This window comes from Lepidochelys olivacea (assembly GCF_965140295.1).
Source record: "Lepidochelys olivacea isolate rLepOli2 genome assembly, chromosome: 12".
In the NCBI taxonomy this organism is placed as follows: Eukaryota; Metazoa; Chordata; order Testudines; family Cheloniidae; genus Lepidochelys; species Lepidochelys olivacea.
In genome coordinates this window covers 39,503,332-39,519,224 of record NC_140422.1, presented here as the reverse complement: position 1 = coordinate 39,519,224, position 15,893 = coordinate 39,503,332, and the positions used below count along the sequence as shown (strand labels likewise).

The window sequence follows — 15,893 nt, the reverse complement described above, 5'->3', positions numbered from 1 at the left end:
TTCCCTTCCTGTTGTATGTGTGTTATGTGGATTAGGTAATTGATTTATATGAAAGGCAGGATCAGTTTGTTTAAATGACAGTGGTTCTCAACCTGCGGCCCATTGGCTACTTGCAGCCCAGTCAGCACACAGCTGCCGCCTATGACATCCTCAGGGCCATCCAGGTATATCTGGATGCAGCCCACAATGGTAAATAGTTTGAGAACCACTGGTTTAAAACTACTGAATGATGGGTGGGAGGGAAATCTCATACTAAACTACAATACTACGATTCTTGGGGTGCCAGCTGGCAGAGAGCTGGTACAGGGTGAAGTCTCAAAGTATTGTAAAACTATTAAATTTAAATAAAGGTGCTGAGGTAGATATGTTGGGGGGTTCCTATCCTTGTGGAACGGGATACTTACAGAGTTGCTATGTTAGATACCCCCTCCCCCCCTCAGATTCCACCACAACTTCTGCAAGTATCCTAAAGGTGTATCCCCTACTGGCTAGCACTGCCTGATGGGGTATTGCTGTCCAGCCAACTGCAAGAGTTAAGAAGGGTATTCCCTTACGTAAAAAGACTTTTTCTCCCTAGCTGACTCCTTTGAGAAGTGAATACGATCAGTTAAATAGTGCAGATTCTATTTAACCAGCAAAGCTGTGGGCAATTCATCAGGGGCTTTACATTTTTATTTCAAGACTACAGTGCAACTAATCACTATTTCAATGTTTAGATTTCTGAAGCAGAATCTCCCTAGCATGAATTCAACATAAAATTTGAGGGCAGTTTGTGAGGATACAGCTGTGGGAACCATTCGTCCGCATCTGCCAGATATTCAATAGGTGTTATGTGCTTTTTCTATAAATGGCCCTTTATGGGTCTTTCGGAATTCGACTTAGATCATATATGTACAGCACTTCTTATAATTAGTTTTAAATCACAGAAGTATGTTAATGTTTGGATTGTTTATAGGGATGTGTGGCGAGTCCCTGTCTTCTCCTCTCACCCCTTTATCTTGTTTTTTTGTTCTTGCACTGTGGATCTAGGACAGTGTTGGAGTTTGTTTTGGTTTTGTGGGAGTTTATTTTAGTATTTCTCTCTGTGGAATTGATGTCTCTTCTTGTTGCTATCTATTTTATTCTTTTTTTTTTTACATAAATTAAATAGAATCAGCTGGGACATCTTGGCCAGACAAACCTAATTTTTATTTCTTAAACTGTCACATTGAGATTATAAACTCAAACCCCACATCTCTGTCTGAGGGGCTTGTAGTGTCTTGCATGCTGCTCTGCAGACCCAGCAGAGAGCACACAGTCAGACTTGTGCCATCTCAGACTTCTGCTAACAGGAGTGTCAGTACAGGAAGTGAACAGGAATACATGTTAATTCTGGGCGAATGGGAAAAAGATTGGTGTTTCCTAAGGGGAAATCAGAAAACTGCGGAAGAGAAGCTGTATATTCAGGAAGGTGTGGTGTACATATGAGCTGAAAGAAGCAAGAGTGAGGTAGCAAATCCCATAATATTTTCAGGGTCTAGTTCTCACTGGCTATCTCTAGGATGTAACGCTTGCGGGTGAGAGCAGTGTTGGGCGATGTGGTGAGAGGCCTGGGTTTAGCGTTGTCCCTACACACATTGTAGGTCACAAACAAACATTGGCTCGGGGCAGCACCCTCATTCCTCCCAGCAGGAGTTGTCTGCAGCTAGATCAGTTAGTTACTTGGAGCGAAAAACTGTTCTTAAGAGTTTCTTCCCTCCCTATCCGTTGTTTTCACAGAGGTAGGTAGGGGAAGGGACCCGGCTGAATAAGCACATAAGAATGTCCCTGAGGGGATGCAGGAACATGCTGTAAACGGGGAAGTCACCCAGGGAGGCTGACAGTCTGCTGTAACATTGGAAGGAGGGCATCCGCCCTGCATTGTTTTACACACACAGTATCGTGGGGACTGACATGATGTTTTGTACCGGTTCCGATGAGCAGTACAGGACCTACGGTAGCTGAAGGGGATGAGATGGCGACATTTCAGAGCTGTTACAATGTATCTTGTTAGCACTTTCTGTTGCTGCTTTTAGATGCCTCCAGTTCAGTCCATGCTGTGGTGGTATAAGGCTGGTACGCTCCTCGAAGCACCATGGCATGAAATGGAGGTTCCTAGAAGCAAGACGGAAGGTACAGTACTGACAGTTGGCCTCCGTGTGCGTTCATTCTCCCCCCTCTTGTGGTGGGGGTGGGGGTGGGGGAGAAGAGAATCTAAATATTAAAAAAAAAAACAAAAAAACCAACCTGTTAGGAAACTGCTAGACTGCCAGCAAAGTGACCCACTGCCAGCAATGCTGAGGTAAGGGGTCCTCCACTCGGCGATATTCCACTGTACCTAGGTGTTGCAGGGCTCTCCGGCAGCCAGTGAGGTGTGTGCTTCAGTGCCATGGCTTTTAACGGTTCTGAATGAGGGTGTCTGTCCAAGAGCATCAGTGCTGGCAAAGGCCAGTGCTTCTAACCCAGGTTTTTTCACCAGTCGTTTCATTATACTCGGTGAGACACTGACATGAGTTATCAGACGCAATTGTCTGGCTTCACCATCTAAATGTAAAATTATAGTTGTTGCTCTGCATGTACATCGGCCATACGAAGAAGACGACTGACATGAATGGGGAAAGCTATTAACAGCACTTGTCTGAAAAATGAATGTGAATTTCAGTTGTGGAAATGTCCGTAGCATGAAACCTTCCCCTTCCCTTTCTGTCTCTGATTGCATCACAGAAAAGCAGGGTCCAGAACGGAAGAGGATTAAAAAGGAGCCTGCCACTAGGAAGCCTGGCTTGCTGTTTGGAATGGGGCTTTCAGGAATCAGGGCTGGTTACCCACTCTCTGAGCGCCAGCAAGTCGCCCTTCTTATGCAGATGACAGCAGAAGAATCTGCAAATAGCCCAGGTGAGAGCTGAAAGTGAGGCGTGGGTGGATGTGTCTGAGCTCATATTTAATGGGACTCTGTATGCTTCTGCTTATTCATAAACAACAACCATGGTCACAAAATAGACACAGTTGAGCATGTGTACCAGTGGTGTCTACCTGGCACCCAGGACATGTTTTATAATGTTGGTAGCATAATTCTTCTGCCTCAAGACTATAGTATGAGAGTCTGGAAATGAATTTAAGGGATGCAAATGCTTCACTCCTGCCAACTATTCCATCTTCACCTAATATCACTTCATGCAAGCTACAGCTCCCTACCCCAATTTAGGCAAATGTCCCTTTATTGCATTCTGAAATGATTATAGAATGTTGGACAGATATGTGCAGAAGGCATTAGATGCTGTTTAGTTAGCACTAAAGATCTCAGAACTAATTTAGTTACCGGGATCATTAGCATATGTCAGAGCTCCAAGTTTTCTGCTAGGTTAATATGTTGATTGAGTAATAAGATGTTTTTGAGAGTAAAAGGGAGAGCATGATTATCTCTGGGATTCTTAAATGCTCCTCCTTATGTAAAAGAACTAGACTCTGCTAACCATGGTGTATTGTAATTTTAGACCTAATGTAGTAAGTGTTTTTAACATGGAATTAATATTTCAATATGCTGTAGTATCTGTTGCCAATATGGGCTCCTGTGGGGTTTTATATGTGTTATATGATCTGTCTATGTATCATTCTGTCTTATATACAGAACGGTGGAGTTATCTAGGGACCTTATTTTTGTTGCTGTCATTCTTAATGTGAATCTAGTTTCAAGTCACTCTCACTTGATATTAAGTGAATTTCAGAATATTCAGGGCTTCTCCCAAGAAGTGTGTGCACTATCCTTCCAGGCAGTTACCCCCTCACAGGCACATGGGGAAGGTTACTTTGTCACTTCCCTTTGGAAGTAAGACTTTTGGGTATGAGGAGACCCTTTGCCCTTTCTGAAATCATAGGATTGTCTATAATCTGTACAAGTGTTACTACACCCTTCTCCAGTCTGTGCTTCAGCACAGCCTACAATTTATATCTGTATTATACATACACAGGCTTTCCTGGGTCTCCACATCTGGTTCAGAGGATCAGTTACCTCTGAGTGCCTTGCAGTCAGTGCTTCAGTGCAACTGCTGGATTAAAAGTATTGCAACAGCTCCCTCTGAGGGGCTCTGGTTTTCCTTTGAGTTGCAGTTCTTCACTGTATTTCTCTTCTCCATGCAGTAGATACAACACCAAAGCATCCCTCTCAGTCTACAGTGTGTCAGAAGGGAACTCCTAACTCTGCCTCCAAAACCAAAGATAAAGTAAATAAGAGAAATGAGCGTGGAGAGACTCGGCTGCATAGAGCTGCCATCCGAGGAGATGCCCGGCGCATCAAGGAACTCATCATTGAGGGCGCAGATGTCAACGTTAAGGACTTTGCAGGTAGCAAGCCCAGCTGCAGTTCAGTGATCTGTATTAATAAGCCAGGAGCCCAAAGTGCAGTCAGTGGATTTGTATATGCCCCGTATCTCACCTCGCCTTTAATAAATATAGGAATAGCCAGGCCACATCAGACCCAGAGTCCCTTGAGTCCAGTATCCCATCTCTAGACTGAAAGTGTCCGGTACCAGACACTGTAATGGCCAGTTATAGAATGACCTGTGCGTAGGAAATTTTCCTAACCCCAGGCATTTATGCCTTGTGGCATGAACCATGAGCTTAGGGTGGTGCAATGGAATGGAGAGTCTCAGCATGAGGTGCTTCATTCTGGTCTGAGCAATGTCCATCCCGATGAGGATGGAGCACTGCAGACTGGAATCTGTAGTCCTAGCAAGTCTTAGATCCTCATGAAAGATGGAGGCAGGTGCAGTGATTTGCTTTGTTTTATAATCATTCAGTGTGACCCAGCAAAGCCTGTGAACAGGTGCAGTGTGGGTACTAGGGTGACCAGACAGCAAGTGTGAAAAATCAGGACTAGGGTGGGGTGTAATAGGAGTGTATATAAGAAAAAGACCCAAAAATCGGGACTGTCCCTATAAAGTCGGGACATCTGGTCACCTTAGTGGGTACCCCTGGGATTATAGATAGAGCGGGTAACAAAACCTGTAGTTAAGCTTGCCCAACACTTCCTATTATAAGATCCTGTTTTCAGTTGCTTAGTATAACTTAGTCAAATTTGAGCCATTTGTGCTGAAATTTTCCATGTCAGGTGTTTGCCTTAGGCTGGGTTTTGTTTTTTGTTTTGTTTTTATTTTAAGTTCAGCTGTTTTTAAGAATGAGATTAAGGGAAATACATTATTTTGCACATGCTGAAAAAATTCTTGCTATCCCTGTGTAAAACTGCCCAAGTTAGGCTGCGTTATAAATCTGAAAAATCTCAGTTTGCACATGCTCAGTAGAGACTGATTAGAGTTTAGCCGCTGAATTCTCAGACCATTCCATCTGTACTTGAGCATGCTCCATCCCAGAATTGTAGAAGCTGAGCAGGACTTTTCCTGCAGTTGCTCCTTCAAGCTTTTGGGAGTCAACTGTGGCACCAGAACTGAGAACAGGGAGCCTGTTTCTCTTGTGCTCTCAGTATTCCCTCTGCTGGTGCCCAAGCAGTGTGGAGGAGGAACCTCTCTGACTCAAATGCAATAAACAAGTTCACGGAAGCCCGTGACCTGTCTCTGACTTTTACTAAAGATAACCATGACAAAATGGTGCTGATGGTGGGGAGGGCTGAAGCTTGAGTGAGGGGGAGGGGAGTAAGAGAGCTTGAGCCCCACTGCGGAAGGGAGAAGTCCAACACTCCTCATCCCTGGCGGCTCAGAACTGTGGCAGCCGCCTGCAGCATCTGGGAGCTCTGGCCCACCACCCCAGGGCTGGAAAATATCACAAGGTCTCTGAAGGTCACAGAATCAATGACATTCTTTACCTCCATGACAAAATCTTACCCTTAATCGTAATTATACGCACAGGAGGGCTGAATTAAGGTTGCACGGACAACCTTAATTCTGGCATTTCCTAGCTTTTGAGTGCTTGACTTTCTGACCATAACATTCTTTTTAAGTAGTTTTTTAAATGTAGCGAGTAGATATGCTTATTCTTGAGCTCCAAATGTTTAACATCAGTGTTCGTTGTGAGTAATTTCAATCACAGATACCCCTTTTTAATAGTACAAAGGGAGGGTTCTGAAAGGCTCACCAGTGCTATCAGCAGAATATTCAAGGAGTAGTGCACACCTGCCGGGAAACTTCGAAACAGATTCTACTTAGAAATCAATCTGCTGCCCATGTATGATAGAAATTTTTACATTTCTTTCCCTCATTCTTCAGAGGTTTGTTTGAGAATAGGAGCTTTTGTTTCTGCAGAGTTCATCTGCTTCCACGCTTAGTCCCTTCCAGAAGTCATGGTCCTGTTTGTGACGTCACAGTTGCTTGCTGTGGAAATGTTGCAGACAACCCGTATGCTGAGAGTTCAGCTAGGGGATACGCTGTATGACCAGATGAATCCTAAACCCCAGTCCTGACTGAGTGACAATCTTCCTCCTATCAAAGAGTTAGAGGAGAGAGAAACAATTTAATCTAATGAGAGCAGAGCACCATGAGGTATCAGCCGCCCTTTGAGTTCATTCACTAAACGTTCTCTGCTTTTGGAGTTCACTGAGTGGCATGAAGTTCTACAGGACAATTGGCTGTAGCACCTTATGTTGCCAAACAGAAAAGCTGGATGGACTCAAGTACCAGATGTCAGGCTGGCAAAAAAGTTGCTTTCCAAAGCAGAGCTGCTGGTGTGTTGGGCAGGCGGTCTTGGCCATGCAGGTCCTGCTGTGCCGTGTGCTGGCTGGTTAGAAGAGCTCCGTGTCAGCAGGCAGAGCTGCAGGCAAGCTGCCATATTAGCAGCCAGCAGCATCTATTTTGGTTACTGTGACACTGTTCATAATTATCAACCGTAAAAATTAGTTGCCCACGTCATGAGTGTTTGTGTGCTTGCAGGCTGGACAGCATTGCACGAGGCATGTAACCGGGGTTACTATGATGTTGCAAAGCAGTTGCTTGCTGCCGGCGCGGAAGTCAACACAAAGGGTTTGGATGACGACACCCCGCTGCATGATGCAGCTAATAATGGGCATTTCAAGGTTGGTTCTTGCTGGATTTAGTAGCCATTTTTTAGTGATTTGTTACAAATAAATGAGTTTGATTTTCCTGTGCTTTAAGTCGTATCTGTATAGGCAATTGCTATTTCATTTCATTTCACGGACTGGCATGTTGCATCTTTCCATGTGAGACTCTTTCTCCAACCCCTGTGCTATTACATGTTGTGCTAGTTTCTCCACTTTGTGTCAGAGTCCTTGGAATTGTAGGGTGGAGCTTGCTACCAGAATACAGGTTTGCATTTCCCCCCGTAAATCTGTCCTGCCATTTTCTCTGTCCCTCATTTCAATCACTGTGTCCATGTCACTGGGTGACAGGGGGCAGGATGACCAGCCAGCTCTGACCTCAAACTAACCTCTTTCCTGCTTGTCTGTCTGAACAGCCCACAGAAGTGATGGGGACTGAAACAACTTCCTTCGCAATGGAACCATACTGAGATTTTGAAGTTTTTCTCATTTTTAGGTGGTAAAATTGTTGTTACATTACGGAGGGAACCCTCATCAAAGCAACAGGAAGGGAGAGACGCCTTTAAAAGTCGCTAATTCCCCCACCATGGTGAATCTACTCCTGGGAAAGACCACCTATCCCTCTAGTGAAGAGAGCTCAACAGGTGAGATGCTGACCTGTGTGGGTGTTGGGATAATGGGCTATCACCATAGTGGCAACCTGCTACCACAAAAGCAGTTATAATAGCCCCAGAACGCCTACATGCTACTGGAATAGCCAACTCAGTGCACAGTCAAGATGTCCAGATGCTTAGAAAACCTACCCTTTGCTCAGAGAGCTCTGCCGCTCATCCTGGAGAGTTCAGTCGTAGGAGCCTACTGCTAAAAGCATCCTACATGTTTCCACCTACCACAACTGGGGATGTAGGAGGAGAGGCCAGGCCCTCAAGTAACTGGGTCCCATATCATTTAGGGTTCAAAGACTGTCGCCAGCATTTTGACTTGCACCTGGAAGCCAGTGTAGAAATTCTTTCATACCTGTTGTGTATTCATTACAGCATACCCCCGGGAAAGCAAGGTGCTGTATTCTGCATTTGTGGAAGCTTCCAGACAGTGCTCCACTAAATGACTGTAGTCTAGCATGGAGGTGATGAAGTTATGACTAATAGCTGCAATGCCTGCACTGGATGGGCAGCTTCTTAGTTAGTTCAAGATAGTTCAAGAGAGGCACTGCATGCCACTGCTCCTCCCAGAGAATCCTGGTCTACAGCCCATTTGTGTGTTAGAGCTGTGCCCACTCCGAGTGCATCCTATGTAGTTTTAAAACTACTTGGGTATTCTTTCCAAAAGAATGTTAAGCTCACTCTAGGCTCAGCTAAGAAGTCTGGTGTGTTCAGTGTGTGGGGTGCAAGGAGACTGCTAGCTTGGGATTTCAGGAGAGGCCTGAAGAATGCATATTTCTCCTGAAAACAACCTACAGGGCTAATGCTTTGTGCTGTTTTTTCCCCACAGAGAGCTCAGAGGAGGAGGACGCCCCTTCATTTGCACCTTCCAGCTCCGTCGATGGCAATAACACAGACTCTGAGTTTGAAAAAGGCTTGAAACATAAGACAAAGAGTCAAGAGCCCCCCAAAACAACAATCACACCGGTAAAGGATGAATATGAATTTGATGAAGATGATGAGCAGGACAGAGTCCCGCCCGTCGATGACAAGCATTTGCTGAAAAAGGATTACAGGAAAGAGACTAAAGCAAACAGTTTTATTTCCATACCCAAAATGGAAGTAAAAACCTATACTAAAAATAACACGATTACACCAAAGAAACCTGCCCATCGCATCCTGTCGGACACGTCAGATGAAGAGGATACCAGTGTAGCTGTGGGGACTGGCGAGAAGCTGAGACTATCGACTCACTCGGTACTGCCCAGCAGCAAGACTCGAGAGCCCTCCAACACCAAGCAACAGAAGGAGAAAAATAAAGTCAAAAAGAAGCGGAAAAAGGAGACAAAGAGCAAAGAGGTTCGGTTTGGCAAAAAAAATGACAAATTTTGTTCCTCTGAATCAGAGAGTGAAAATTTGGAGAGTGAGGAGGATGATAGAGACTCTGTGCAAAGCTCTAGCTGTGTAAAGGACTCTAGGCTAGTGCTAAAGGAATCCTCCTTGTTCAACTCTCTGTCTGCCTCTTCCACCTCTTCTCATGGGAGTTTAGCTTCACAGAAACATAACCCTAATCTTACAGACCAGCACTCCAAGCACTGGAGGACAGACAACTGGAAAACCATATCTTCTCCAGCATGGTCAGATGTCAGTTCCTTATCGGACTCCACAAGGACGAGACTGACAAGTGAGTCAGACTATACATCTGAGGATTCCAGTTTACAGTCGTTAAAGCCAGTGAGAAAGAAGCAGGAGCACAAAAAGAAAAATAACTCTCACAATACTGTCTCTGAGAAGAAGAATTCATTCCATGCCAACGTGGACGGAGCAATTCCAAAGCTGGATAAGGAGGGAAAGGTTGTTAAAAAACATAAAACAAAACATAAACATAAAAACAAAGAGAAGGGACAATGCCCAGTCAGCCAAGACATTAAAATAATCAAAACTTTTTCCTTTGAATATGAGGACTCTAAGCAAAAGCCTGACAAGGGTTTGATAGAGACTGAAAGTCCAAGTGAAAATAAATTAAAAGTGTTAAAACATGAGAGAGAACACTGTAAAAAGGAAGAAAAGCTACTGAAAAGTAAATCAGAGGAGAAGGAATGGTTGTTTAAAGATGAGACTGGAAAAGCCTCCAAAGAGGAGAAATCATTAAAAAAAGTCAAAGAGGGGAATAAAGACATCAGCAAATTTTTCAGAGAGGAGAAGTCAAGTAAAGAAAAACCCATAAAGGAAAAGTCTCCCAAAGAGGAGAAACCTAGAATACACAAGGAAGAGAGAAAGAAAAAATCAAAGGAAAAGCAGTCAAAATCTGAAAAGAAGAATGATCTGAAGGAGGAGAAAATTACTAAACTGGAGAAAGACAAAACCTTCAAAGAAGAGAGAGAAAAATGTAAAAAAGAAAAAGTTTACAAAGAAGAACCTGGATTTGATGAGTTTAGTAATAAAAGCCAATTGCTGGAAAGCGAGGACACAAAATTCAGCCTTTCTGATGATCAGCAAGAGAGATGGTTTTCTGATTTGTCTTCTGATTCATCCTTTGATTTCAAAGGTGAGGATAGCTGGGATTCTCCAGTAACAGACTTCAGGGAGATTAAAAATGACAGCATGGCAAAACTAATCCTAGAAACAGTGAAGGAAGAAATTAAAGACAAGAAAAGGGAGAATAAAATAAAGGAAAAGAAAGAATACAATGAAAAACGCAATGAAAGGGATACATTCTTAAAAAAGAGAGAGAGAGAAAGTGTCGACAAAAACCCTGAGAAGAAAAAGGACCAAACTGAAAAGCATAAAGTCACTCCTAGTTATCTGCCTGAAAAGGACAAGAAAAGGAAAGATTCTGCAGAAAGCATTAAAGAGAGAAAGGAAAAAGATCCAGGTGAAATCAACAAAGAGAGAAAAGATTCCTCTGATAGCTGTAAAGACCGAAAGGACATAAAAATTAAACAAGAGGAGCCCTATCGAGATGAGTTTAAAGAATATGGTTGTGAAACATTCTTCAAGGAGAAATCTGACCCTGAATTCAGTGGAAAAAATGTGGAAAGCGGGGAAAGGCACCATTCAGGGAAAGATAAGGAGAAGAAAGATGCTCCTGATAAGGAAAAGAAAGAAAAACTGAAACCAGAAAAATATAAGGAGAAATCCAAAGAAGCAGATAAAGAGAAAAATGAAAAAGTTGTTGCTGAGAAAAACCAGAAAGACAAAGAACTGGATAAAAGTTTTAAAGAGAAAAAAGATCCTAAGGAGAAATACAAGGATCTGCATAACAAAGACAAAGAAAGGAAGAATTCTTTAGACTATATCAAAGAGAAAAAAGAGAAAAACTTCTCTGGAGATAGAGAGGATTTCTCTGAGAAAAGAGATGAGAAAAAAGGAAAAGAGAAAAGCTGGTACAGCATCGCAGATATCTTCACAGATGAAAGCGAAGATGAGAAGGATGATTACAGCTTAAGCGGATTCAAAATTGGTGAGGCCATTGGGAGTGAATTGCATCGAATGGACAGTCTACAAGAAAAAGATGATAGCATGGCTGCTGAAAAGGAACTTTATCTTGCTGACAAGCACAGAAAGTACTCTTCTGACAGGCAACATTCAGGAGAGAAACAGAAAGATAAAGAGAAGAAAAAGGATAAAGGATTAGCAGAAGGTGGGAAGGAGAAAAAAGAGAAGAGTTTCTTTGAAAAACACAAAGAGAAGAAGGATAAAGATTCTGTCGAGAAGTATAAAGACAGGAAAGACAGAACCTCAGTAGACTCCACCCAAGAAAAGAAAAACAAGCAAAAGCTCCCTGAAAAGGCTGAAAAGAAGCATGCTGCTGAGGAGAAGGTAAAAAACAAGCATAAGGAAAAGATGGATAAAGAACATTCCAAAGAAAAGAAGTCTTCAAAAGGAGGAGAGACCGAGAAGAGCCTGTTGGAAAAATTGGAGGAGGAGGCCCTCAATGAATATAGAGATGACTCCAATGATAAAATAAGTGAGATTTCTTCTGATAGCTTCACAGACAGAGGACAAGATCCAGGACTAACCAACCTCTTTGAGTCTTCTAACCTTTCTCTTATGGATGCCTCTGAGGAAAAGTATAAAGATTCTCTTCCTTTGCCCTGCTTGCAAGACAAACTCAAGGAGAAGGAGAGGCACAGGCATTCCTCATCTTCATCAAAGAAAAGTCACGAGAAAGAGAAAGCAAAGAAGGAAAAAACAGAGAAAAAAGAGAAAATGGATGACTTTAAAGACTCCAGCAACAGAAAAGATTCCAGTCAATACGAAAAAGAATTCTCTGTGGATGGGGAGACTTTTGGCATTTCCTACAGCATGAAAGCAGAGGTTGAGGAAGAACTGGACAAAAACATTGACTATTTGTTTTCTGAAAAGAAAGATAAAAATGATCCTGAGAGAGAGCTCTCAAAGAAGGCAGAAAAGGAAAAGACTTATGTTTCCAGTACCATCAGCACAGTCAAAGAGAAGAAGAAGAGAGAAAAACACAAGGAAAAATGGAAGGATGAAAAGGAAAAGCATAGAGACAAACATACAGATGGATTCTTTAAACATCACAAAGATGAGACAAAATCTGTGGTTAAAGACAAGGATAGCCCTCAAGTTATCACATTCAAAGATAAGTCAAAGGAGGAGAACCTCAAATTTAGTGAAACCAAACTGAAGGAGAAACTCAAGGAAAACCAAGAGAAAGACAAAACAGAGTCTCTAAAGATCAGTAATGGAAATGATAAAATAGCATTGTCCAAAGATGGTAACAAGAAAGATAACAGGCCTAGAGAGAAGCTTCTGGGTGATGGTGATCTAATGATGACCAGCTTCGAGAGGATGCTGAGCCAAAAAGACCTGGAAATTGAGGAGCGCCACAAAAGACACAAAGAGAGAATGAAGCAAATGGAGAAGATGAGGCACAGATCTGGAGATCCCAAATTAAAAGATAAAATTAAAACCTCTGAAGAGATGCGTAAGAGGAGTCTGGATTTGACCACAAAGAAACCACTAGCACTAGATACTCAGCTAAAGGACAAAAAGCTCAAAGAACTAGGTCCACTGACTCCTATATTGTCACCAGATAATAAGCCACAGCTTGCTGTGGGGACAGATTCAAAAGACTGGATAACTGGCCCTCAGCTGAAAGAAATTTTACCTGCTTCTCCCAGGCCAGATCAGAACAGGCCAACAGGTGTTCCAGCTCCAGCTTCCGTAGTTTCTTGTCCAAGCTATGAAGAAGTGATGCAGACACCAAGAACTCCTTCGTGCAGCAATGAAGATTACACAGATTTGATGTTTGATTGTGCTGACTCTCAGCACTCTCTGCCCATATCCACAATGTCCATGAATGCATGTTCTCCATCCTTTTTTGACAGATATGCAAATGCTTCGAGTGGACTTCCCGACAATCCAAGTCAGACTCCAACAAGGACGATACCCTCCACAAACCTTTATCGTTCAATCTCTGTTGATATAAGAAGGGTCCCTGAAGATGAGTTCAGTGCTGGAGACAAGTTTTTCAGGCAGCAAAGTGTCCCGGCAACATCAAATTATGATTCTCCAGTGCAGCATTTGATGGAGGAAAAAGTCCCTCTTCCTTCTGTTCCTGCAGAAAAGTTTCAGTGTATGTCTCCAGGGTATTATTCACCTGACTATGGAATTCCATCACCTAAAGTAGAAACTTTGCATTGTGCACCTGTTGGCAATGTTGTCCAATCACCTGAAAGCATCTTTTCTGGTTTACAAGCAAAATCCTCCCCCTCGCATAGAGATGAGCTGCTTGCACCTTCTGTAGAAAGTGCTCTTCCCCCTGATCTTGGCATGCCTTTGGATACCACAGAAGAGCAGCAAGCTACTGCTTCTATTTTGCCACCAGAGTCTACCTTTTTACCACCTATTGAAGAAAACCATTTTAGTTCAGGTATTTCAGAGCAGAACAATATGGACTGGGATAATCCTCCTTCCAGAAACCCTGACCCTCCCATCCCTCCTAGTTTAATTGGTAATCCATCTGATCACCCTGTCAGCTGGTCAGTGGGATCAGAACTTCTAATGAAATCTCCCCAGAGGTTCCCTGAATCCCCTAAGCCATTCTGTTCACTGGACCCAATACATCCTGCACCCGTGCCCTTTATTTCTACAGATTCTCCATACCCAGTTTCTCCTATTTCCTATCCATTGTCAGTATCTGAACCGGGGCTTGATGAAGTAAAGGAAGATGCTGAAGAAGCAGTTCCAGGAGAAATGGCAACTGCAGAAGAGCAAGCTCCTTACATGTCCCCTACTAGATTAGACACTTTCTTCAATAACTGCAAGCCTCTTCCAGAAGAAACACCCGAGATGCCTTTAGACCCCCCTTGCATTCCAACAGAAACTCCGGCAGAGGCTGTTAACACTCTGGAAAACAGTTATTTGGAAAACAGTAGTGTTGCACCTGTAAACCCAGAAGAGCCAGTAACGTGGCCTGATCCATTCACAAACTCAGAAGATGACTTAGACCTTGGTCCCTTCTCGTTGCCGGAATTGCCGCTCCAAGCTAAAGATGTCCCAGATGCTGAAATGACTGAAGTGGCACCGATAGAAGAAAGCCCAGTAGCTGCCCCAGAAGTCATAAATACTGGGGTCATGAACGTGAGTGTGTCTGTCACAGCTTCCAGTGAGCAGGAAGAGCTACTGCTTAATCAGCCAAGTAACTTACTACCTGTGGAACCAGAGCCACAGCTGGAGGAACAAAAGTCGGAAGTGATTGCACCAGAAGCTACCTCGGAAGCATTGAATGTACCAGAAGAGAAAAGATTAGAAGAGTCCGAGGCACAGAGTTTTCAACAGACTGCGTCAATAGAGCTTGCTCAGCCAGAGAAACAAGAGGCAGAAACAAACCATGAAGAATTGCCCTCGTCAAACTGTGCAGTGGAGAGTGGATCTCAAAGCAGCTTGGCACAAGCGAACGCTGCTGAGATTGGGGTCGCGCAAGACAGTGCTGCAGTACGAAGTGGGAGCCAAGTCTCTTCCATCCAGACAGAGACACCCCAAGGGACTACTCCAGTAGAAACCATAGAGCCAGTACAAAAACCAGTAGCAGAAGTTTCCAAACCACCCAAAATAGAAGAGATCCCGCAACGAATTACCAGGAACAGGGCTCAAATGCTGGCTAATCAAAATAAACAGAACACTGCACCTTCTGAGAAAGAGTTTCCTCCAGTTTCTGCACCTTCCACGCGTGCAAAAGGGCGAGTGACGGAGGAAGACGATGCTCAAGCCCAACATCCACGTAAACGCAGGTTCCAGCGTTCCAGCCAGCAGCTACAGCAGCAGATTAACACGTCCACCCAGCAGACAAGAGAGATGATACAGCAAACACTGGCAGCGATTGTAGATGCCATAAAACTGGACGACATTGAGCCCTATCACAGTGACCGATCAAACCCATACTTTGAGTATCTTCAGATCAGGAAAAAGATTGAAGAGAAGCGGAAAATCCTCTGCTACATCACTCCCCAGGCTCCCCAGTGTTATGCCGAATATGTCACCTACACAGGGTCCTACCTGCTGGATGGCAAGCCGCTAAGCAAGCTTCACATTCCAGTGGTGAGTTACCCTCACAATTTCTTCTGGCTCCATTCTTTTTATGGAATAATAAAACTGAAATGCTACAGATATAGTCAAGTCTGGGTGTCCTCCAACATAGTCAAAGCACAGTTCTGTTTTATAGTCAAGATGGGACCCCAGCTGTGTACCTGGCTTTAGAATGCTTTTGGAACACACTTAAGATTACAAAACTGAGCCTTGCTATAGGGACAACTGTATTATAAATGGGTTTTGCTGTATTTGTATAGACAAGACTTTTAAACGGTGCTTAGGAACTCAAGATTTGGAACCGTAGACTGTGTTCATGTGAAGCCAATGGATTTGAAAGCCAGAAAGCAAAACTGCTTTTATAAGCAGTATACTAATTAGGTATGGCAACTATAAGACCATAAGCAGGAGCAGGGCCATCCCTGCGAGTGGGCAGCCCGACAAAGGGGGCGCCCTGCGCAGGGTTTGCCTGATTCCTACCTGACCTGCTGAGAGCCAGCTGGACTGGTGGAAGAGGAGCAGGGAGGGACCCGAGCTGCAGGGGGGCAATTGGACAAAAAGCCGAGCCAGGTGATTTCTCCAGAGCAGGGGTGCCCCTCCTACCCCCTGCTCCACTGCCTTGTGCAGCTGCTGCTGCTCCTGTTTTCTCCCCATGCTGTTTCTCCCCGGAGCCCCTG

General features: G+C 43.8%; 1 protein-coding gene across 4 annotated transcripts in view; it reads left to right on the top strand.

Moving 5' to 3' along the window:
* The window catches only part of ANKRD11 (ankyrin repeat domain containing 11), a 228,863-nt gene that overhangs the window by 201,948 nt on the left and 11,022 nt on the right, over window positions 1-15,893 (top strand). For 2 of the 4 annotated variants that reach the window (XM_084644783.1, XM_084644780.1), the window contains 5 exons: window positions 2,743-2,913; window positions 4,156-4,359; window positions 6,894-7,036; window positions 7,515-7,662; window positions 8,510-15,228. In XM_084644783.1, coding sequence (XP_084500909.1) covers window positions 2,814-2,913; window positions 4,156-4,359; window positions 6,894-7,036; window positions 7,515-7,662; window positions 8,510-15,228 — 7,314 coding nt within the window. In that variant the 5' untranslated portion in view covers window positions 2,743-2,813. Of the gene's footprint in view, window positions 1-2,054; window positions 2,152-2,742; window positions 2,914-4,155; window positions 4,360-6,893; window positions 7,037-7,514; window positions 7,663-8,509; window positions 15,229-15,893 lie in introns of all 4 variants that reach the window. The other 2 variants (XM_084644782.1, XM_084644781.1) reach the window with 2 other exon arrangements.